The 25399-nt window shown below is 40.9% G+C and overlaps 1 protein-coding gene across 6 annotated transcripts in view; it reads right to left on the bottom strand.

Annotated features, from left to right (window-relative positions):
* Nucleotides 1-1703: 1703 nt before the first annotated feature.
* Nucleotides 1704-25399, bottom strand: part of slit2 (slit homolog 2 (Drosophila)) — a 123356-nt gene continuing 99660 nt past the window's right edge. For 3 of the 6 annotated variants that reach the window (XM_084715377.1, XM_084715378.1, XM_084715380.1), the window contains 20 exons: nucleotides 25179-25322; nucleotides 24708-24874; nucleotides 24487-24619; nucleotides 22866-22934; nucleotides 22433-22504; nucleotides 21019-21090; nucleotides 20803-20874; nucleotides 19131-19294; nucleotides 17789-17913; nucleotides 17343-17440; nucleotides 15122-15261; nucleotides 13361-13384; nucleotides 10994-11087; nucleotides 9692-9829; nucleotides 9075-9315; nucleotides 7766-7896; nucleotides 7521-7675; nucleotides 5826-6180; nucleotides 4930-5144; nucleotides 1704-3571 (listed from right to left, as the gene is read on the bottom strand). In XM_084715377.1, coding sequence (XP_084571503.1) covers nucleotides 3315-3571; nucleotides 4930-5144; nucleotides 5826-6180; nucleotides 7521-7675; nucleotides 7766-7896; nucleotides 9075-9315; nucleotides 9692-9829; nucleotides 10994-11087; nucleotides 13361-13384; nucleotides 15122-15261; nucleotides 17343-17440; nucleotides 17789-17913; nucleotides 19131-19294; nucleotides 20803-20874; nucleotides 21019-21090; nucleotides 22433-22504; nucleotides 22866-22934; nucleotides 24487-24619; nucleotides 24708-24874; nucleotides 25179-25322 — 2866 coding nt within the window. In that variant the 3' untranslated portion in view covers nucleotides 1704-3314. Of the gene's footprint in view, nucleotides 3572-4633; nucleotides 4678-4929; nucleotides 5145-5825; nucleotides 6181-7520; nucleotides 7676-7765; nucleotides 7897-9074; nucleotides 9316-9691; nucleotides 9830-10993; nucleotides 11088-13360; nucleotides 13385-15121; nucleotides 15262-17342; nucleotides 17441-17788; nucleotides 17914-19130; nucleotides 19295-20802; nucleotides 20875-21018; nucleotides 21091-22432; nucleotides 22505-22865; nucleotides 22935-24486; nucleotides 24620-24707; nucleotides 24875-25178; nucleotides 25323-25399 lie in introns of all 6 variants that reach the window. The other 3 variants (XM_084715379.1, XM_084715381.1, XM_084715382.1) reach the window with 2 other exon arrangements.

Here is a 25399-nt window from a genome sequence, read left to right as displayed (position 1 = left end):
GTCTCCAGTACTGTATATGAGGAGGTTCCTATTTCACCCCTAATCAGTGTGAGGACTTCTCATGATTTATGACTTCATGTACGTCTAGTCAACAATGCCAGTTGCATCCATTTAAATGTTGGTTAAGGTTTATTTGAATAGCTCTTAATCACGTCACGTCACATGTTACAGAAAACCATATTTGTGCCTCTGGTTGTGTTGTTGGCAATAAGGAACAGACTTAATATTAGTTTGAAGAGTTGTTTGCAGTTAAAGTGCACTCCAGCAGATGGCGTGATTGAACTATATATTCAAGTAAAACATTCATTTAATCATATTGGCCTTTTTAGGTGTTTTTTTCTTTAAGTATTTATTAGGATTTTTTTATGCCTTAATTCAGATAGGTGAGAGACGACAGGAAATGAGAGAGAGATGCACTGAATTTCCACGGCTGGACATGAACTTGGATTTTTGCGGTTCATGGTCTTAAACTCCAGCCTATTTGGGGAATCTCTTGTTGAAAAAGTTTTTAAGTTCACTGTCTCGGTCTTTTGTCAAATAAACTACAGATGCCCAGATTTATCATAATAAAGGAACATGTTACTGAATTCAACAGTGAACCTTATAGGTGTTTTTTTTTTTTTTAAATACCTTTTGCACAGTAATGGAGGTCTGTGACACAGAGGAAGAGGCTGAACAATATCAGGTTTTGGCTACACAGAGAAGATTTTCTTGGGATTTGTTGATATTAATAAGTATATGAAATATAATCAGTCCAATTGTTTCATAGAGTGGGACCAGAAAAACCTCATGCTCCAAAATTCCTCAGGAATACAGAGGGGATGTGGAGTAGTAACTGAGATCAGGAAAAAAAAGTGTCACAGAAGAAAGTTAAAAGTTTGACTAGAGGCTGAGGTAAAGGTGTAGATGAAGACGTCTTGCACAATCCCTGCTGTATTCTCGATTTTGTGAACAGCATTTCCAAATTCTGTAATGTGTTTACTATAATAAATCATAAAAAGACCATGATATATCATCAGACATCAGGGAAACGTGCAAAATGGAAATACTCACTGGTCTGACAGCAACGCCACAACTGCAGTGTCCTTTGAAATTTCTATTCTGGCACATAACTTGTGTTAGCGTTTGCTCATTTCATGCTAATTAGAGTTCAAATTAATGTCAAAGGTACGCTAAAAGAGTAAGTTTCTGTTTATGAGTCATACAAAGTCATTAATAATCTTTTAGAAGGAGTAGATGTTCATAACCGTTAAGTTTAGCGATATGTTAATGGAACCTGGCAGGAAATAAGGGAAGCAGCCACTGAACTCAAACTGCAGAGTGTGTGTTTTCACAGCAGTGGGCTTTTGTTTTCAGGATAACAGGCTGAACTTTAAATCAACAGACAATTTAAAGTTATGAACAGCTGATCAAGTGACAGTGGAGGATTCATCCTCACATGTTATTGTCAGTTTATCATGTTGCACTTGTCTTGCACTCCTGCGATGTTTCCGCAACCTAAGCTTTCCTCTGGTGAGGAGGAAACTCGCTTCAACCCATACATGGTGTTTTTAATAAGATTTCAAATGTAACATATTGCGTCTGTAAAGAGAGGATTACTGTCCACATTATTGTTTCAAAACTTTAATTGTCTTCAGTATGTCAAGGGGGAACATTTCTGACTTAGAACTCTTACTGCAACAAAAAACAGCAAATATGAGGAGTGTGAGGTAAATATTGTGTTTAATAAACAAACATCAGTCAGGGAACTGACATTAGTCTGGGGATGGAGAATAGGGGGAAATATAAAGCACAATGCACATGTGTAGAGGTGGGAGGGGACATATTTATCTGTTACACAAAGCGCCCCTGTACAGTAGGAGCAGGAAGTTCTATATAACATACAGATCAGGATCCAAGTCTACGGTACAAAAACTTAGCAGCAACATGTTAACATCGGAGACCAAGGGGCTAACAAAGTAGTTTCATTTAGAAAAAGTCACAGTATTCTTTAAGCATAAATTTGTTAAAAAGGTAAAAACAGTTCTAAGCATCCTCTAGGGTCAATGCTACTCACAAGATCTGTGTGTGAAATACATAGGTAGGGAAATTATCTATACATTTATACTCTAATATAAAGACCTTCTGGTAATGGCACAGTACAAACTCTCAGGAAACGCGACAAAAATATACAATGTCTTCACGTCACATTTGCAGATTAAAATGTAACTAAGGTCTCTGGCAAGCACAATAGTTTCAGTGATCCAAAAAAAAAACAAAAAAAAAAACAACTTCTCTTCAACCAAAATAAAGGACACCATTTTGTTAGTTCAGCTATCTTGACAGATTATGTCTTTTTAATACAAAAATAAGGACAAATATAAATTAATATATATTAAAAGAATCAGATTGATACATAGGGGATCTACTGAATAAGTACAGGTATTTATGATACAATAAATACTTGTCATTCATGACTGGGGGTGGATAAACAGAGAGTAGTGTATTTAACCTGGGAGATATAACTTAACTACAGGTGAGAGTGTTTGTATGTGTGTGTTGTTCAGTAGCTGTAAAAAATACCACAAGTTTGAGCACAGCTGTGTGTAGGATCGTGCACACAGTCTCCGAGGGTTCAGGAGGAGGCCTGTCCAGGGAGACCTCGGACTACAGTGGTGGTTTTCTCGTGTTGCAGGTGGGTTGTCACTGCCCTCCGTCTCCCATGCCTTAATGCAGCTCCTCCTAGTGGTGAGTCTGTGGTACTACCAGTTAAGGTTACTCCTAAAACACACAACTCACAGAAGACAGGAAGCAGGAAGTCTACAGGAGGCGGTCAGCCGTCAGTGACCGGTCAGTCCTCCAGGGAAGAGACAGTGTGGCACACCATTGGAGTCATCATGACCAACAACAACAAAAAAAAAAAGAAGTAGATGTAAGGAAAAAGTCAACTCTTGTGTGTGTGTGTGTGTTTTTTTTGTCTTTTTCTCCACTTCATAATAAAAAATAAGTCTGTTTTTGTACTTTACAATACGATTCAACATCCCCACCGAGGAAGCATCAATCATCAGTCCAGCACTGACAAGAAAAGAAACTCTTTTTTAGTTGTTTCTTTTGTTTTTTTTTGTTTTTGTTTTTTTTTTTGCCTTTTTTTAAGGGTTTTTAAAAAAACAGGGTTGGTGGTGGTGGGGGGGGGGGGCTGTGGAGGGAGGAATCAGGACCTTGGACAAGGAGGACGGGGATCAAGTAAGGCGGGCAGGAACATAAAACATATCTGAAGGAGAGGAAATCTGCCGAGGGTGCTGTCTCTTTTTTCTTTTTTTCTTTTTTTTTCTTTTTTATGAGGAACACTTTGTACAGCCGCACTTGACCACTTTCTCCACTTCCTGGACGAAAGAGGAGCCGTCAGTGCACTGGAAGGTGTATTTCCTGCGTTTGCTGCGGAGGGGGGTGCAGCAGGTGCCCTGTCCGTCTGCTCCCCCCTGGCAGCTGCCCCGACACTCTAGACGGGAGACCTTCTCCTGGGTTTGGCACGCCGCGTAGCCTTGCTGTCTCTGGTAGACATCTCGGACCCGTTCCCCTCGGCAGGCCACCTCTGCAGGCATGAGGAGGGAACAGAAAGGTTACAAGTGGTCCGCACTTTTAACCGTTTCGAAAAGTCACGCAAAGTCACAAAGACAAAAGTGATCGTAACAGTGAAAAGAACTAAAGAGTTATTCAACTTATCAATAGACTGTAGAGAGGACAAGAAGAGGACAGTACAATGAGACAATAGCCACATTTCCACAGCAGGAATGTTTTCCAGGAACTATGAACCTTTGGAGGTTCAAGTGCTTGTATTGATTAGACAACATCATGTGATGTCATTCTTATTGACAAATTTTGTCAAGTTTCCTGTTCTTATCTCTTTTACTGTTCTGTTCTGTCTACTATGTTTTAGTGTCTTTTGCTTGTGTTCTACTTTAGTTTCAGGTGAATTTTATCTTCTGTTTGGGCTCATTGTTTTGGCTTTCTGTTAGTATATTGTCTTCTGGGTATCCACTCTTTTGCTTTGGCTGTCAAAGAACTTTGGAAACCTGTTTTTGAAGAAGCTATATAAATAAAGTTGGGTTGAAACGTGGCTAAAGGGACGCCATGACATATGACACACTGCTGAAAGCTCTTGCTAAAAACAAGCAACATTACTGTGAAATGTTGACAAATTTTTAGTATTAAACTAAACTTCTTGAGATTTGTGATTTGTATATTTTACTAAGAAAAATCAAGATCAGTTGCCTTAAAAAGATTTTAATACTCAAATTCAAATTGAGCCTTATGACATTTTCTATCTTGGATAAGAAAAAAAAAGAGAATAAGATTTTATTATTCTAAAATAAACACAAATAAACACTGGCACATTTACAGACATGTTGATTAATGTGTGTTGTCCTTATAAATAAAATAAATTAAATTGAATGAAATACTGTCTTGAATCGTCATATTGCTGTGCATATTTGAAATAAGGAAAACACAAAAAAATAACAGACTACTCAATGCTGCATGAGGTGAAAACAAGGCGAAGCAGGGGCAGACGTATTTTGGGTTGCACTGCAGATGAACCATGAAAAAAGAAAAGAAAAAAAGAGGCGGAGGGTAAGATGTGACCAGGCAGTCTCACCTGAGAGTTCCCCCGCGAGGGATTAAGAGGAAGCTCAGGAGATGCTGAGTTGAAAAAGCAACGGAGTTAGAAGCGTTAATGCAGACACACTAAACACTGTTAGACAAACACACGCACATACACACACACACACACTGCTGAGACGCTGTTAATGAGCGTTAACAATTAACAGACAAAGCAGAAGTTTAGAGTCTGTTCCGTTTAGAGAAACATGCTTTAGATTCAAAAACTTTAACAGCATTAGATATTATGTTTAGAAGAACGTGAGAAGTCAGTTCGTGTTCATGTTTTCTCACCTCTGTCACACGCCTCTCCTGTATATCCGCTGTTACACTCGCAGTATGCTTTGCCCAGGCCTGACACTCTGCACTTTCCGTGTTTACAGCGAGACAGACTGCAGGGGTTAGCTGCATCCTGGTCCTGCTCATCGCAGAGCACACCGGCAAAACCTGGCTGGCAGCGACAGGAGTAGGAGTAGGAGTTGATTGGAAGGCAGGTACCATGAATACACCTGAGGGAGGAGAGACAGGAAAGATAAAGATGTGGACAGATAAACAAATCTTCCAGATAAGTCTGCTCTTTGTATTGAAAAGCCTCAAACTCCAATCAAAAAACTTCTTCTGGCTGTGTTTTAAACTCATACGAATACTGTAAACACCAACACACACATGTACACTGGGCTGCACCAACAAAGATTAAATTAATCTAAGATTAGTCTGGTTTAAACTAAGTTTAAAATGACTAAATCCAAATTAAAATGAAACAGAGCTCAGCTGTTATATTGTTGTTATATTGTTTGCTAGCTAGCTAAAAAGTAAAAAACAGCATTCTATTGTTTACTTTCTCGCTACAAAGTAAAAAACAAATAAAAAAGTGATATTGTTTGCTAACTAGGTAAAAAGTTGTTTAGCCTAGTTAGCCTACTTAATTCATCTAAAGGAGGCAGCCATAAAGTTAATACTGGATCACAGTTTAAACAGGAGTTTAAAATTTTGGTGCAACAGAATAAAATTTAATCTAAGTCTAGAGTAAAAACTAAACTTAAACAGAGGTTTAAATGCATTTTTTTTTCTTAAATTTAAACTAGTTTAAAAGTTTGCAACATAAAATAAAGCTAAACCATGATTTAATCAGGGTTACAAATTAATCCTTGCTGGCGCAACCCAGTAATAGCGGCACAAAAACCACTCACTTGTTGCCATCACAGGGGTTGTTGACCTGCTGGTCACACAGTGTCCCTGTCCAGCCCGGGTGGCAGGTGCAGGTGAAGCCGCGATGCCCTGTTGGGTGGCAGTCACCCTGGACACAGGCACCTCTCTGGCAGGGCTGGCAGCCTGGCTCCACCCCGTGGCCCAGCCACTGTCTGGTGGTGCTCTGTGCAGTCCCAGAGCCTGGAGCCCCCGGCCCCACCCCGGCCCCCAGGTCCTGGAGCTTCCCGTTGATGTACAGGTTACGGAGGCAGCCGTGGAAGCTGGTGCCGTTGCGTCCGCCTGAGCTGTGCTGCAGGGACGAGAGACCCCCAGAGGCTGAGGCACGTTCTGGCATACCTGGAGAAAGAAAGCGTTCAGAGAGAGTTATGAAAACATCATTACTGCAGCAACAACTGTGCAAAAATAACACTAAAACTAGTTCACTGACAGAGCCGAAGACCGAACACAGAAACTTAATTTCATCTGTTGTAAAGCAAAGAAAATGTGCTCTGCATGTGGTCTCAGTCAGAACATGTGCTGCAGTGTTTTGAATAACCTGCAGTTTATCTTTGTCTTTGGGTAAATACAGCAGTTATCAAGCCAGTCAGTGATAAAAGGGTGCATTAGTTTCTCAGAACCTTTCCGTGAGACAAATGGTTGTACTTTGGCAAAAGGAATCAAGATACTTTTAGTGATATTTATTTGTTAGCTTCAAATTTCAGATCAGGAACAAAATGCACATCAAGGTCACTTGTGGTTTGATGTTTTGTGCCAGAGATTTTAAGTTAGTTTATCTGGGTCTTTGCTCCAATAGAAAACAACCTCTAACTTATTTTTGGCCGTCTGCAGGATATTGTGCGATGATGAATGCACCGAGCCAGTAAACAGGCCAATTCAAAAAAACGCAACAGCACTGGAAGACAAATTTGAGGAGAGCAATTCAGTTTCTGTCTCATGGTGTTTATTGCACATAACCAACAATGTGAGCCCGGGCCTTTCAAATAAAATGGCATGCTAAAAATATTTTCTTTATCACTGACTTCACAAAGCGAGTGGTATGTCATTCTTTTCTTCAAAACTTTAAGGAATAAGCCAATTTTCCTAATACATAAATCTACACAGTTAACCTCTTTGAACTTTAGTGGAACAATGAATTCTCATGGTTTTTGGATTTAATTTACTTGTTTTACTTTGAAGTTCTTGTCCTTCCTTGTTTCTCCTGTTTTATGTCCTGTATTTTTCCTTCTTGTTTGACTACAGATTGTTTTGACCTGCCCATAATTAGCTTCCATGTGTATTTAGTCTCGTCTTTCCCTCCTTAGTTGCCAGTTCATCTTTGTCTCTCGTCGAGTGTTTCTAGTCTTTGTATTTTTTCCGTGTTAACCAGTGTTTTGACCTCTGTTTAGTTTGGCCCTTGTGTTTTATACTTTGTTTTCTGAGTCTGTATCTTACATTAAGTTAATTGGAACTGCACCAGTCTGCAGAGTCTGCATTTTGGGTCCAACCTCCTCCATGAAAAACTGTGCCGTAAAGTACCTGTCATTATTTGCCTTGAGTCATTCACACACACACACACACACACACACACACACACACACACTCACACACACACACACACACACACACACACACACACACACACACACACACACACACACACACACACAGAGACATACACGCTGTACTGGGGTCCTTACCTCCCAGATAAATTGGAGAATCTATGTTGAGTGTGGACTGTTTGCTGATGGAGTTGATGGATTTGGGCGGCCCGCCATCGATGGACAGAGACAAAGTCTGGTCTGATGCGACCAGCTCCACGGCGTGGAAGCTGCCATCATTCACTGTCTCCACACTGAGAAAAAGAGAACGGAGGGATTCAGTCCGAACAGATATATCACCCATCGTGTGAATGTGGGACATTTCTGCTTGTGTGGACGCGTACCTGTATATGGCAGATGGAGGGTAAGATCCGGTATCGTAGCTGACCCTGAGGCGTCCCCTGTAAAGCTCCATGGCGATGTGATCATTGTCCCCTTTATACAACAACACGCCGCTGTCCTCATCCGTAGCAATCTGAAAAAACACAGCAGGATGTTCATGTAAAAGACCTAAAAGAGTAAAACAATCAATACAATAATGTACAGCTACACCCACTACAAGTAAAAGTCTAATCTAATGTTCAAAGTGTTTACTTAAACCTGCAATTACAGTTTTTCTGGCCAAAAACAAGCTCACATTTTCACAACACTGACATATCAGCTTTTAATTTGATATGTCCAACTCAAGTTCCATATTTCTGCTCTTTTAACTCCGCTTTTGGATTCTGTTTGTGCCCATTAGCACACATTTGGGCCACAGAAGTTCCTCTGAAACAGAATTTCCAAAAGCTAGAGTTTTGGGATGCAAAATGGGCTGCAGACCTGTTTTTATTTGGACTCCAACTGGGAAAGAAAAATGCAGACGGCATTTCCTCAAATAGTGACAGGTAGCGCTGACTGAGAGACTAAGAAGCAAAACACCTGCTTGCAATGTTAAACCTTTAATGACATTCAATACGGGGGACTAGAATGGAAAAAAACAGACGAAATACAGCTGGAGCCAGAAAATGTAAGCTACGTTGCCAACAGTCAAAACTATAAACCAGCACAAAAATAACAATTAGGTGACATAAACCACCATGTTCTGAACAGACACAACTAATAAAAAGTAACATTCTGAACAGATTACTCAGTCCAGGCTTGATGGGTAATGTGGGCTGTCATTACAATATTTCAGCAGGAAGCCTTGTTTTAATCCACCCACATTTGACCTGTAAAAATCATCGCATTTCACTCCTGCTTTAAAGCTTCTGATGGTTAATGTTACCTCTGTGACTGGAATATATCGTAACACAAGAGGGACAAACTGGTGGCAGGACCCTTCCAACTCCTGTTTAGCTACTAAATACTCCACTGCTGCATGTTCAGTACTGTACGTTGATAACTGTAACTAGTTTGGTGCAGAGCAGGTAGTGAATGTTGGGTTTTTAGAGCTGTCTTCACCGAAAACAGCTGCCTGCTGTGACTGAAAACCACGCCAAGAGAGAGACAACCAGTGGTGGACAGTAACGAAGTACGTTTACGTTTTTTTGAGTATCTATACTTTCACTCAGGTACTGGGGTTGAGTACTTTGTCCACCACTGGAAACAACTCAGTAAGGTTGTTGACTGGACAGTTCACCACTGAGCTGAAACCCTCTGTGAAGTTCACACCTGTAGGCTGATGTTGGTCTCTGGTGAGAGGAGACTGGAGGGAAGCTGCAGGTAGGACTCGTGGTTGACAAAATTGACACTGACGAGCGTCTCGCAACGCTCACCCTCGTAACCGTGGAGACACTGGCAGCGGGGGTCTGTTCCCATGACAACGCACTGCGCCCCGTTGAGGCACTCGTGGTTGTCGCAGGGGCTGGTGCGAGGAAGGACCATCGGGGGAGAGAACTCGCAGAATAAACCACTGCAACAAACATATTGACACACACATTCAATACAGCCTGAAACTGTACCAAATTACTTCTAATCAGAGTTAAGAAGGTTCCTAACAAGGTATAAAGGCACAATATGCAACATTTTCCTTTAAAAAAACAAAAATAATGTATAGACTCATATTACAGTGTATAATCCCATTCAATAATCATTTAAGACCCACAAGAAGTGTGTGTGGTGGTTTGACACTGCAGTTAGGGAAAAGTCAGTGTCAAAACTACTTATATCTGTTCTAAACGTTTTAAAAGAGCGTCAGACAAAAACACCATGCTATGACAGCCACTGCTGGTCAAGAGAATTGTGTTTTGATCAGTATGTTTGAGTCCCTGCTGAGCTGTGGACCTCACCTGTATCCCTCTGGACAGACGCAGGTGTATCCGTTGACAGCGTCGATGCACTGACCTCCGTTCTGACACTTGTTTTCTTCGCAGTCATCATAGTCCAGCTCACAGTGCTCACCTACGTAGCCTGGAGTGCACTCACATCTAAATGCACACACATCAGAACACAGAAATGAGACAGATGTTGAACTTTAATCCTCAGACTGAGCAGCTGTCTTCTCGCTGTTCTTGTTAATGTTAAACATAATCTGACTGTGGGTGGTGTAATTACTTATGTCTGAGACATTTTAACACCAGAAATTCCCTCCTTGCTCAGACAATCTCGAGGATGTACAAATACACTCAACTAAATAAATAAATGCAACACTTTTGTTTTTGCTGACAAATCTAATACTTCTTCTGTGCACACAAAAAGTTTATTTCTCTCAAATTCTGTTTACAAATGTATTAAAATTAGTGAGCACTTCTCTTTTGCCATTACTCTAAAAGCCATTTTTCAGTGCCTGATAAGTATCTTTTTTCAAGATAAAACTGCACATTTTAAGACACAGCTGTCACATCTGTCAGGTCGATGAGTTACCTCGACAAAGGAGAGGAAGTCATTAACACAGACTTTAACAAATTCGTGAACAAAATTTGAGAGTAATAAACATTTTGTTCACACAGAAGTCTGATATTTTTTTTACTTCAAGTACTGAAAAATAGGAGCAAAAACCAAAAGTGTTGCATTTGTTTTTGCTGAGTACACATAGTAATAACACACAAAAACACAAACAGTCCTGATTTTAACCAGGTGCCAGAACACAGGAAGAAAAGTTGGAGCGCTGGGTTACAGATATCATTCTGGACTATGTCTAAAGTGTTAATAACTTCATAAAACTTAGCAACAGTGCACACAAACACACACAAACACACACACAGGCACACTACACTGACCAAAGTACACATCGCAAGGGAGTAAAACTAAAACAAAGTTCTGATAAAATCTGGACAGGAAATCTTATGAGGGAGCCCAAATTACGCTCACAACACCTCCCCTCCACACACACACACACACACACACACACACACACACACACACACACACACACACACACACACACACACACACACACACACACACTGCTTTTCTCTGCGGGGAAAACCAGCAACTCATTTATTTCAGTGTGAGAAATGTTAGTACCCAAATCCTGTGGGAGAGGAACAAGAAAACACTGCTACAGTAACTCCACCAACTCTGCATACGTGTGTGTGTGCATGAGGTTGTGTGTGTGTGTGTGCGTGTGTATGTTCATATGGTCCACTCACTTGTATCCCTGCGGGGTCAAAATGCACTTTGAGTCGTGCTGACATGGGTTCAGCTCTGGAGCACAGAAATCCAGTTTCTCTTCACAGAGTTCCCCTAGGAGCACACACACACACAGACACACACACAGACACAGACACACACACACACACACGGACACACACACACAAATCATCTCAACATATTTTCAATACTTTAAATACCATTCCCTCACAAAAAAAGTGAAATAATACTATCAAACTTCTCAATATTATCACACTGTGTTGTGCATCGCAGTGTGATTGAGCACCTCTGTGTGTGTGTGTACATGCAGCACTTCATGTATTTGTACTGCAGTGTGCGTCTGTGTGTGTTATGGGTGTGTACTCTGATGATGGATGGCTCCCTTGTGGCCAGGACCAACACAGTGGTCTGATAAATGAGCTCATCTCTGCGAATGTCATATTCCTGATGATATTCCCGTGTGTATCCTGACGTTCCTGAAACTCTGAACTCCAAAAGAGTCACTGATGAGCCATCGGGGAATAAACCAACACTCGTGACTACACAAAGACCACTCTGGGAGTAATTACATGGTATGTGTGTTACCTCATGTATTTAGAAACAGGCATATTAGCTCAATAGATTCTCACATACTTCATAATTAAACAGTGGGTGTTGTCTTTTCCCAGTCTATTAGTTTCACAGACGTTGATTGCACGTGTAAATGTCTTCAATAAAGACGCCACAGCTGTCATTAATAAAACTGCTGAGTTGTATCTAAAAGACTGTGACTGCTTGTTTGTCAATCAATAGCTGACAAGATAAACTTTGTGTAAAATATGCAAAGCGTTTCTCAAAGACTGCTTACTCACATGGAGAAACTTATTTAATAATTTAATACATCAACATAAATGGGGAAAATCTCAGGGTCCCTTTCTGCAATATTTGGACTCAGTTTGTTCATTTGTATTTGTTTTGTTTCTTATTTTACATATATATGTTAATTATTTGTTAATTATTTGTACAAATATTTGGGTGTAATTCTATGTGTGAATAAAAATGTTGTTCCCAAAGGCAGCAGACTACACATCTAATTCATTTCATTCCTTGGTGTGGGACATCAAAATTGAAAGATTAGGCTGAAGATGTTGTTTTTTCTTATTGTCAGCAAATTTAATATAAAAGCCAAAACCAATGATGAATAAATCCTAGAAACGAGTAATGTCTGTGTAGCCAAAGCCTAATGTAGCTTCTTGCTCTGTGACTCCCCTCCAAAAAAACTAAAAAAAGCTAAAATAAAACAAACACATAAAGCTGATACATAAGCACTGTAGTAAATGTTGAGTTAATCCAACACACACTGCCCTGCTGCAGGAGAAAGTAGCTAGTGCACCAAATCTGTGGCAAAAAATTGTCACCACCGAATTTACAATTCACTCATATCTGCTTAAAGTTTGAAAAAGTGCCCAGCTGTATAAGGCAATTACTGAGCCTGTATATATGTTTGACCTTTTTTTTTTATGTCCAAGAGTATAACTAACCTAATGCACCAGATGGTTTGTTACAACGAACCATCTGGAAAGTTGACATTGGAAACTGTTTGAAAAAGGGCAGGTACTTTTAAAAAATGCACTCCAGTTCTGATATAAGTGATGCCAGCCTTCCTTACTTATTTCATTGCCTGGTTTCCTCCCGTATTCGTCAAAATTTGATTTGATTATTTTGTTTGTCTTTTGTTTTGTGTTTGTATGGTTTAAACCCAGGAGTGAAAGTGTTACCTAATTGAACATGTTATGTAAAAAGGGTAGGTATAATAAGCTAAATTTAATTACTTTTTGTGTTACCTATTTTCACCTATTTATATTTCTGTGAAAGAGTTATCCAGAGCCAAAATAAGCTACTACTGCTACTACAATACAGCTCCATGTGATGCAGTAAAGAGCTGTTTAGGTAAGGAAGGTTTGGTAAGTTAAGGTAAGATTTGGAATATTGAAAGAGAGTCAAACACATTGGTTTTGGTCTTTTCATGGGAATTTTTGACAACAACAAAAAAACAGGATATCATCAGCTTTTTCCTGTAATGCAAAATATTTACCTGGAGTATAATGACACAGTGTACTTTGACTTTGACAACATTTATGCATAAAGCAGCAAGCAGAAAAAAACCCAGATATTTGAGAGGACGGATTACAAACTCAGAGGTCTGTTTGAACATGAAGGACATGCACTGCTAACATGGAGCGTGACTGCATACAGTATGTTGAATCTGTGGTGCTGAATGTCCCATTTCTGGGGAGCATGGAGAAAGCACAGGAAATGAGGGAAGGAAGGAAAGTATGGATAGAAGGAGAGAGGGACAGGAGGGACAGAGAGAAGAACAGACTAACCTCTCTCCACCTCATTGGTAGCAGCTGCAACCACAGAAAAAAAAAACAGACGACAGATGATAGAAAGCAGAGCGAGACAGGAAAAAAAGACACAGTACAGCGAGACACAGAAAGACAGAGAGAGAACACCGCCACAAAGGTTAGCAGTCAGAGATGATTAGCACAGTGCAAAAGCAGACAAACAAGTAGCAACAGACCAGTGTTAGTTACACCTAAATATGATTTGTCTGCAGTTTAGCAAGTCCCATTTATTTTTCCTGAAGACGACGTTATGTAACTCACAGTTGGAGCATTTTACAGTTTGGATCGGCATGTCATTGGTACAAAAACGAGCAATGACTGTGTGAGAAAATATCTGGCTCTTTGATAAAATATTAAAATTTACAGCATAGATGTTAACTACAACTCCCAAAGTGCATTTTGGCATCAAGCCTCCAATCACTGAGCTAACAGTGATTTATGGGCTACGAACTTCAGGAGACAGCTATGGATTCAAAATTGGCAGCTTTAATTTCTGGGTAAATTTTTGGATGAGTTTGTTGACCGTGATGCCTATTGGTTGAGGTTCTATCGAACTGCATCCAGTCAGCAGATTCCCAGAACTCAGATCAAACATCAAACTGGTGATCCTGATCGAATATGGATCAAGACTGTGCCTATTTCCCACCTCAGATGTTTTCTCAAACATATTTTAGTGTGGTTTTTAGCTGTAATACGAGAAAGTGGTCAATCATTCTGTATCCTGCTTGGAAACAGACAAAGCCCTGCTACAAATGTCCCATGTTTCGTTGCTCTGACTGGTTGCTCTTCAGAGGCATTCTGGCCTGCGTGTGTCAATAACAACCCCTGGAAATGGAAAATGAAATGAGAAGTTCCAGACTAGTTCACATTTGTGAATTAGTCTGGTGCTGACAGGCTAACAGTCTGATCTACGATTAGCAAATCAGTGCCAACGTCAGGCAGTCAAGCAGGGGTAATAACAACAATGGTGCTGCTATCAGGGCTATTCTAAATTAAAAGTACCAATTACTTTAAAAATCCAGACAGGACTATGCTTTGAAATCATTTATTCTAAGGGGAGTCATGCTTTTTGTGCATCGGTGTCAGCTTAAAATGATGTTAGATTCAGGTGGATACACTGGTGTCTGACTCAATATGAAAAAAATCAAATCCCCCACAGAAGTCAGTTCAACTGGAGGCAACCTCCGACTGAAAAAGGAACCAGAGTGTAACGAGCTGACAACTCTGCCTGAGCTCAGGAAAGAAGTGTTTTAAATTTGCTCTCACTCTGACTTTCCCTCTTATCCCTGGCAATGGTGCCTGGGGCTCATGGGCATTGTAGTCTTTTTGAGCCATTTGCCATACCAAAATGATGAGAAGGGTCTTACAGACTACAAAAAACACCCACTTTATTACAAGACACACTTCCTAGATAACTGCCTCGATTTTCAAACTTGTTTGAACTCAAACCACGCCCTTCTCCTAAACCTACCCCAGTTGTTTTGCTGGATAAATGTAGCCTAATTCAACATTCTGGGGTGTGTGTCCTGTAGTACTGCAGACAGACCTACCTGAAAATGACAGACAAACACGATTTCTCAGAAAAACAAAGCTGAAATAAATCAAACTGGTGGCCATAATATAAACCTATAGGCTGGTCACATTATCCTGGAGTGTCTTGCGTTTGTGTGTTTATTAATATTGACGAAATCATTGAAATAGAAATCTGAACTGTGAACACAGACTGGGTAAAAGTGTTACCTGTGTACTCCGGTGAGCACATGCACGTGTAGTTGTTGATTCCATCGACGCAGGTGGAGTTGTTCTCACAGTCGTTATCTTCACAGTCATCGATGTTGATCTCACATGCATCGCCTTCAAAGCCCTCTGGACACACACACCTGAGATCACACACACACACACACACAGATATACACACCCATGAGCAAGTATCAAACAGATAAACACGTGTAGGGCCACACACAGAACACTGCCAACAGAAATCTCTCTTAGACCTCTGGATGACACACAGACACACCCACACCCACACACACACACACACACACACACACACACACACACACACTATCCATGCGTGCAGCCCATAACAGCAATGTCAGCTCCATCTACATATTCCCAGTAGAGAGTCATTATTCTGTTAACGTGAGCGTGCCTCAACTCTGTAACTACTACTCAGGTTTATTACTGCATACACACACACACACACACACACACACACACACACACACATACACACACACACACACACACACACACACAGAGTGGTATATTATAGGTCTAATAAAGAGCTCTTATGCGGCACACACTCGGGCGGATTAATATCTCATTATATAGTCAACGACAGCTCTTCACCATGAATATTCCACCACCTCTGTGCTGAAGAAGAAGAAAGAAAGCGTGCAAACATGAAAATACAGACAAGGAGATGAAGACTGAAATGAAGAGGTAGCAGAAAAGACAGTGAGAGGACACAGGAAGAGACAGAGGGAGAGAAACAGGGGGAGCTGTGCGGGAGGGTAGGTCTAATTGTCTGCGTGGGAGGTTAAAATCTGCTCGGAGCGACTGCACAGACAGGCGCTAGGTCCCCTCCTGTTAATACTAAACAGCCTAATGAAGAGAGGACGATTCTCACAGCAGGGCCCGTCCAGCTCGGAGACAAACCGAGGACACAACTGGTCCCCTGAGGCCTTTACCGCCTGTACGCTCAACTCCCACCTGTCATTAGTGGTGCAGCAGTATCATTGATGAAATTATCTCCGCAGGGTGCACAGATCACATGCTACATCCGCTAATGTGCGCTCAATAACCACACAGTATCTGGTAACTGATGCCTGGTGTTCAACAAATCTCTGAGTTTTTAAACAAGCTCTGTAGGAGTGTGCATAGATATTTTTTGTTTATTTTTAGGTGAACATAAAGGAATATTCCAGTTCTTTATGTTCATGTTGCAGAGCTACTTAAGTCTCCTCACCATACACACCACCATACACATACACACACAATGCAATGGACAAAACAGACATTTTCACTTGTGCTGTCACTTCCACAGATGTGGTTTATATAACTGGTTTAATAATGGTGTTTAAAGCCACTACGTGTAGAATTAGAACATTTCTGACTTAACAGTTCCCTAGTTGTAGTGTTACAAAAGACACTGTGGCAGGGAGTAATTTAGAGAGGTGCCCTCCTGGCAATTAAAATCTTAAAAGGGGACTCAAGCAATTTAGCATCACACTTATATTACCTTGGGAGAAAAGAAAGGACAAAAACAGTGCAACAATTGCAAGAAATGCCGACTTTTACTTCCTAAAACTCACTGCCATCCTTAATGAGACTCAGCTTGCCTGGTAAATGTTCCTATCTTTTCAACTCATGCCCTTCAGTTTGTAAGTCAGACTTTCTCTTGTAAATTTGAAGTCTGAAACCCAATCTGAGATAATGTTGCTGTAAGATAAAGTTCCACTGAAACGGCCAGCGGAGTGCTTATCGCTCACATGTTTCCTATAAAAACAGGCAGCTGGGGAGGGACTTGTCATGGATATTGATTGGTGTTTACAGTAGGCCATAGTGCTGAATGAACAATATGCCCCCCGCCACGCGGCTGTAGCAGTCCAGGGATTTAGGAGAACAGTTCTGTTAGCTGACTCTTGCTGGACTGGGAGCTCCCAGTGAACATGGCAGGATCGGGACAGAACCCAGCCTCCGAGACCAACAGAGGCCAGTTTGATGATGGGGAATACAAGACAAGATTTCGTCTCCGTGAACCTCACTTCAGAGCCACAGAAGACAGTCACAAGTTCACTAGTATTCCTGGAGACAAGTAAACTGATAATCCCTGATGATAACCCTAATATCCATGTGTAAAATTGGTGGAAAACCTTCTTAACAAAACCAATATAGAGATAATATCCAAAACTAACCAGGCAGTGTTAGATAACAACATTTTCAAACTATTTCTCACCAAAAGTTGCTCCCTTCTCCTTCCTTCAGGTGGCAAGTGCCTCCGTTCTGGCACGGGTTACTGATGCAGGCATGAATGGGCTCCTCACAGTTCTGCCCCTACATGCAAACATAAACACACACACACATACTTAGTTGCCTTCAAATAACAGCAGCTCCTTATAATTACCAAGTATTTGCATCTATTTTCTTAGAGACAGGACTCTCTTAATCCCTTGACATTTGAAAAGGAATATGAACAGTCTGTCTGTGCAGGTTTGTGCTGCGTATGAATAAGGAAAGCCAAGAAGAGTCATACTCACTCGCTAAAATGAAAGTTACAATAGTTGCGTATTACAAGTGTCAAATTAATGACTGAAAAAGCTGTCTTTTACACCACGTTATGTTAGGGAAAGACTCTTGAGCAAGTGAACACAACCTTTTCTTTCTCTGTGTTTGCATTTTTACCTTGAACCCATAGGGGCAGGTGCAGCGGTAGTAGTGCACCGGGTCATTGGAGCAGGTGCCGTCGTTCTTGCAGGGGTTGGACAGACAGGGCTCACACTTAGCCTGGATACTCATATCTACTGGACCTGTGTGACACACACACACACACACACATGCAAACACATTGTAAAACCTTTCCTAATGATCTAATTGTAGAGGAGTAAGATGAGTTAGAATACATAGGTTGACATACACTGTATAGACAGCTGTACATTATCAGGATCCTGCATAAACTTTCCATCCTGAGAAGGCAACTTTTTGTGCTGCAGAAAAAAATGTGTTTTTCTCACTGGCTGATATGCATTTTTGACATTTCACTTTGAATTATAAATTCATGATAATGAAATTTGAAAAATTAAAAAAAATCACCTGTTAAACTTGAATATTTATATAAAAGAAGATTATTAATGGTTGTATGGATGTAATAAGCTACAGTTACCAGTATGTTACTGGGCTACAAATAATAATAAGATTTTCTTCACAGGGCCATGACAGGTACAGCGGACATATTCCCAAATTTCATGACAGAACATCACATCCTAACAGTCGGGACACACAGAGCTGGTCAGAACATGAGGGCTGAAAGGGAAGAGGAGCAGTTCAGTCTGTTTAGGGCTGAAGGGACGAGGAAAACCGGGCTGGGACCGTCTCAAGGAGGAAAGACTGAGGAGGAAGTATTGGGATATGATTGGCTACTTTACCTGGCACCAGAAAACCACAAGGCCCCGGGACTTCTACAGTGCGTCAGTTAGATTAGGTTAAAAATAGGTTTCAGTCACGCATTCATAGTTAATGTGATATAGTCAGGTTCAAAGGTTAACAACAGTATGATGAGGTACAGCCACAACCATGCTCACAAGCATATTTGCGGATTTTAAAGTTATTATATAAATTTACAGTGAATGTTAACTTTTTGTTGCTGTCCTGTGAAAACTATGTATCTCCATATTTGATAACTTTTGGGTTTCCAAATAAAGTGATCATCCTACTTTTTAGGCCAAACGATCCTGTTAAGAACTCACTGAAAAAAAAAGCTCAACAAATTGTTTTAACAAATGTTAAAATAATGTTTTCATTTTCCATTCACAGTTTGGACATACATGGTTTTCATTGGACAGTGACAATTTTTAAATGGCAGCTTGTGGTCTCCTCTAGGAGTCCTCATCAAGTGTGTGTGCATATTTCATAGAAAGTGTGTGTGCACGTTTTTGTTTTTTGAACAAAAGTCTGTTTACTTACAAGTGTCTATGTAGATGCGGTGTATATTGTACAGTCCTGCATGCATGGGACAATGTATGTTTACCTGTGCAGGTGAACTTCTTGGACGGTGTGGTGAGGAGCAGTTTGTCGGTCATGTCGCCGGGCCCGGCACAGCGGGCGATGCCAGGCTCCTTGTAGCCGCTCTTCACCCAGTCTGACAGCCACTGCATGTGGCAGTCGCAGTACAGAGGGTTGGCACCCAGAGCCCTGAGACGAGAGTGAGAACAATGTCCAGTTATAACAGGATACATAGAAAAAAATCAGCACTTTAACCTCAGAGTCTTTGCTTTATTTCAGATCGGATGTGCTGTAAAACAAAACAGCCAACAGTTTTTGCTGGAACGCCCCCTTTAACCACTGCAACCTCGACCTCGAGGTGATTTAATTGCATTATCATCTGTTGCGTTGCAACAGATCTGACTGAACAGTCATTGTGGTCTAAAAGGAAGTTAGAGCCATTCCCAGGTTTGTACTTCAGTTGTGGGTAACTGATTTCCCTCATGTATTGTTGTCGTTTTATTTGTTTTACTCATTGGGATGCAGTTTTTACTATTGCTCAGGGGCCAATACAGTATAAACTAATATGCCCCTCATATACACACACACACACCCGGATGCACTAATGCACACTCACACAATAATTTTATTATCACTGTTGTTTATTGTTGTTGCTATCAAACATATTTTGCCATTATTAGTTTGACATCACTTGTAATATTTTTGTTTTGTTCTCTACTTTTCTGTATTTTTGAGTTCTTATTAATTTCAGAGAACCTCAAAAAAGCCCTCTGTTTTTTTCCCTCTCCCTGCACTGTATATTTGTCATCTTTGTCTTTTGTGTGTATTTCTTTTAACTGTATGAAATAAAACTAAACTAAACTGAAGCAGAGGTAATATTAGACTAGTGGTCTGCGGTGAGATGTAACTAGAAAAAGCAGCAGACTGTCACAAGCGCGCTCCGTGGTTCTGATCTTTAGACACTCCCTCATTGGCACTGCCACCAGCAGCTACATCACGATATCAGCATCATCGCTCACTAACTTCCATCACTTGTTACAAATCTTGATGCTACAAAACAACAGTAAATAGAAGAGACAGCAAAGCAGTAGCTCCTCAGTGTATGAAGTCAGTTATTCAGTTCTTAGTTACCTCAGTTCATTATTTTCGACACAAGTCTCCTGTGCTATATGCTGCTTGTCTGACTATTGATTACAGGAGTCAAAACATGCTGAATTTCTGTACTGATCTGAGTCTCTGCACTGTAGTCCCTAAAGTGTGAGTGCTTTTGTTTCGCAGTAAATCAATTTAGCAGATTTTTCCCCAAAAATCCATTATTTAGAAAAGAGAATAACTACAATTACATTTTTGCTGTTGCAGCCGCAAAGAGTAAAGCACTGCTTAGAGAGGGAAGGTTCTCACAATGGCACAACATACAGTGTGCCAACCTTTAATTTCACATTAAATAAGTGAACAGGTGTAAACTCATAACAGGACAGCAGGAGGATGGTGGATGGGTTTATTGCTCGGTTACTACTGGCAGCCCAGTACATCATAGATTAGCCTCACCAGAGACATTTTCCTTTTGGACGATGAGAAAAAGACTCCTTTGTCATGATAATATGTTTTCCTTATTTTGCAATTCTATAAGGTAAAAAGGTGGAGACTTCAGTCCAAGAGAAACGTGTGTGTGTGTGTGTGTGTTTTATGTTACTCACAGGTGGGAGAGCGATGACAGGTCTTTGAAGGCTCCCTCTGGTATCAGTGATATGTCGTTACCATGGAGAGACCTAAGAAAGGGCGAGTGGAAGAAGAAGAAAGAGAAAAAGGGAAACGGAGATGTCGAAAAGTCTGGAGGTTAATAGCTTCTTTAGCATCAGGCTGTGCAGAGTTTTCCAAGTTATCACTTCGAGGGTGTCGGGACAGATACTCACAGTAAACGGAGAGACTTGAGTCCATCGAACGCCCTCACTGGTATGCACCGCAGGCGGTTGTAGCTCAGGATTCTTTACAACACAGAATGAACATGTTGGCATGGAGACAAATGATATCAAAAAAATCTTCGAATGCAGCAAGACGTTTCAGAGCACAGTCCTGTTTCTAATCACATTCCACTGAGCAAAGGAGTCAGGCAAACACAGACACGCAAACACATCCATCAAGTCAGGAACACACACACAAGCACACACACAAAGTCATATATATGTCTGAAAACAACAAACACAAACATTTTGCACCCAAAGTGTGGATTTTTTTTTTTTGTCCTTTGCTGAGGCAACTTTAAATTATACATTGAAGTCCCGACCATTTTTAATGCCATTTTTGCATCACCTTACATTATCTTGATACTTTATTGAAAAAAATACACTTTAAAACTTTATAAACGAGGAATAAATCAATTTAACTCAACAAGTTATGTCACTGTTTCCATTTCCTCTTATCAGGAAAACAGCGAAGGACATTTTAGCTTAATTCATAAATGAGACAAAATAAGTGCATTTGGACGAAATTAACAGGCTCTCATTTTTTTCCTCTCATCAATAAAACAATATACATATTTTAATGCTTTATAAAAGGCGTACTGCAATTTCCTCCATAGTATTTCATTCATTTGTGAACCCAAATAAAATCTCCTGTGACCCATGTGTGGGTCCCAACCAAGTCTTTGGGAATGATTGATATATAGTATTTGTAATCCATTTCAGTTATTTAAAAAAAATCTGTAATTAAATTAATTGAATTTGGGTGTCAAACTGAAAAAACATTTGCTAGAAAAGCAACTTCATTTTAATGAAGTAATTAATTAACATAGTACATCACATAACTTGCTACATTTTTACCAGGGTAACTAGTAATCTGTACCCTATTAAATTTCAATAAATAACCTTCCCAGCACTGTTTATCATCATGTTTTGTTTTGTTTGTTTTTATGAGGTCAGAATTTTATTGTACTTTTAGCTGTGTGCTGACAATATTTTCAGCTGCATGTAGCTATGTACACACTCGTTCATTTTTTCTGAACAGCGCATTGAGAATAAAGCTCATTCGTAGATTTCCATGGGTCACATACAGTATGGTAGCCCACAAGGGACAGCATTCATTTGAAACTCAACATAAAATAGGTGCAACTAAAGAAAACTCCTTATTTGATTTATGCTTTCATTTTGTCAAGGGCATCTTTCCTCTAAGCTGACACTCACACTCACGCACACATTCCTGAACACACACACACGCACACACGCACGCACGCACGCACGCACGCACGCACGCACGCACGCACGCACGCACGCACGCACGCACGCACGCACGCACACATTACAAAAGGGACTGATGTAAAGCCAGACTCACAGGGTAAGCAGCTCGGACATGTTACTGAGGCTGTGGTTGGACAACGTGCTGATCTGGTTGTTACTCAAATCACTGAAAAGGAAACAATAACAGATACATAAAACACACACAGGCAGCTGCACTGTCAACACATGCACACAAACACACACACACACACACACACACACACACACAGACCATATGCAGTACATATTTCTCTGTACTCTGCTGTGTTTTGGGTTGTCACGCCCACATTGGGGCCAAAGGAGGTCACATGAACAGTGATACAACACAGAGCTCTGTGTTAGGTTTGGTGTTTAAAAGCAGAAATCACACAGGCCAAGTCACGCTCCTGAGTAAAAGTGCGTTTGGCTCTCGCTTTGACATTTATGAATTAATGTCTGAGTGTATGTGTGTAACGTCTGCGTGCTGAGGTCATGCGGGCGAAACTTACATGAGCGTTAAGTGTTTGTAATTGGAGAGCTCCACAGGAACCTGAGTGAAGTGGTTACCATCCAGATACCTGAGAAACAGACAGAGAAAGAGAAAAAGAGGAGGTTTGGAAACAAAAAGAGACAAATATCAAGGATGTAGGAGGGTTGAGAAAGAGACAGAGAGAGAAAATGAGAAGGGAGAAAATTAAGTTATTTAACCATGTGGGAAATTCCTCATCTCAAACAGTGTGAGCAGTCATTACTGCTGCAGCCATAATAAACAGAGGAGTTTAATATCCCCACAGGCGTCCTAATACAGTATAACTACCCTCTCTCTCGCATTCACACACACATGCACAAGTGAGAGCCTATCTCCTTCACTGTGTGACAATGTGCTATTAATCCAGCGTATTAATTAAGTCTTTGTTAATATTGGAAAAAGCACGTTCCCCACAGGAGATGTAGTGAAATGATAGAAAATACCACCACGCCTGCTGTCTGATGTTTAATTTAGGGCTATAATTTTCTGATCATCAGGGATTGTGTGTGTGTGTGTGTGTGTGTATCTGTGTGTTAAAATGAGTTTCTGGAATATAATCCTCTGTGAGCCTTCAGTATGTGTACCTGTGTCTCTGTCAGCCTGGTTTTCACATGTTTTCTGGCCAAATGAAGCTTCAGCAAGTTAAAAGATGGATTCAAATGTACAATGCGTCTCAATGTAACTCTTAATTCTCACTTCGTTGTGGCTTCAGCGTCCCCAAAATCATCCCTCACACCCTGATGAAGGCTCTTGTAAACTGAAATGCGTTGGTCAGTGTGTGATTTTTTTGTTTGCTCACTAACACTCTTCAGAGTATCATATTTCTTCTTAATGTTTCATCTAACCCTTCCCAAAGAGCACTTGTTTTTTGTTCGTATTAAAAACATAGCAGACCCATGCAGCGCTCCTATCTTCACTGATTTTTTTACTGAAGAATTTTTTTTATAGATTGAGAAATTTGTCATATTTCTAAAGCTTCACAAACCATTTAAAACCCCACTGGACTATCTGAAAAAAACATAGACACAGAGCTGAAAACAGACATCTGCCTTCCTCCCATTCTGACTATCCTGGATCACAAATCACATCTGGTTCACTAATTTGGGTCGAGTGGGATATGATGTCTGTGCAGAGGAGCACAACTTGCCTTTTTTCATAAATAACCAAGATAGCTGCTACTGATGAGGAATTGTTTCTGTTGAATCCTGTTGATACGGATTGGGTAAAAAAAAAAAAAAATTACATCACGTTCTAAGTAAGTTGTATTTTAAGGTCTCCCTTAAGGTTGTCCCAACTCTGGGAAACAGCCCGTAACCTTAAAGGAGATCTTAAAATGCAACTTACAACTCACGTAGCGCTACAAAGGCTCTGGGAAATGGGGCCCTGTTTAGTTGTAGGTCTATCCAGTTGCATTCAGAGACATTTTGATTTGTGCCCATGGGTAACGCCTCTTACAAATCGAACATAAACTGAGAGGTTCCAGATTAACTGACATTTGAGAACCGTTTTACCACAAAACCACTAAATGAGGTTCAGTAAGGCAGCCACGTAACATCATTAAACAAGTTAGTTACTATATGATGAGTGGATGTCTAACTCACAGCTCAGTGGTCTCTTTGGGCAGGCCTTTGGGCAGCGTGGTGAGGCCTTTGTTGCTGCAGCGCACCACAGTGTCCAGACAGGAACACTCAGCTGGACACCTCAGCACTGGAGAGCAGCTGTTCTCATCGTTACCTGGTGAAGATGGAGCGGTGGAAGAACTTAAAGTCTTTCAGGGCTGCAGATGTTGCAGAGCATCCGGTGTAAATCTGATCTGTCTTACCATCTTCACAGGCAAAGTCTTGGACGGCTACATCCTGGATGGGGATCTCCTTCAAGAAATAAGGACTCTGGCAGCGAGGGTTACCAGTGACGATGCGTTTTCTTCTCAGCCAATCGCCCAGCCAGGCCAGGTGACAGTTACAGTTGAAGGGATTAGCCAGGAGGTTGCTGGAGAACAAAGAAAACAGTATAACTTTGTGTTTCACGTATAGTCACACATATATATAACGAAGGAGCTCCCCAAAAATGAAGCCACAACATCTGAATTGCCCCCTGGTGGCTGGCTGCAGCACAGGTCATAAACCGCACCCCCTATGTTAGGGAATGGGACATGGACCAGACTAAAACATCATAGTACACATCAATAAGTTTTACAGGGGGAGGGAGTGGAGATGCACCCGTCTTTACTTACAGTCAATAGTTTTTGAACATTTGCCTTTGAGCGTGTGTGTCTGAGGGCGTGTGTACTCACAGCGTGGACAGGGAATGCAGTGTGTCGAAGGCTCCGGGGTTCATGGAGGTGATCTGGTTGTCATAGAGTGACAGGAGACGCACTGAGCTCAACCCCACGAAGCTGCTGTTGCTCACACAGCTGATCCGGTTACTCCTCAGCATACTGCTCACACACACACACACACACACACACACACACACACACACACACACACACACACACACACACACACACACACA

The sequence above is a fragment of the Lutjanus erythropterus genome, chromosome 3 (assembly GCF_056507025.1).
Source record: "Lutjanus erythropterus isolate fLutEry1 chromosome 3, fLutEry1.hap2, whole genome shotgun sequence".
Lineage (NCBI taxonomy): Eukaryota > Metazoa > Chordata > Actinopteri > Lutjaniformes > Lutjanidae > Lutjanus > Lutjanus erythropterus.
The sequence above is the reverse complement of the archived record's forward strand: the minus strand, read 5'-3'. Positions and strand labels throughout refer to the sequence as shown.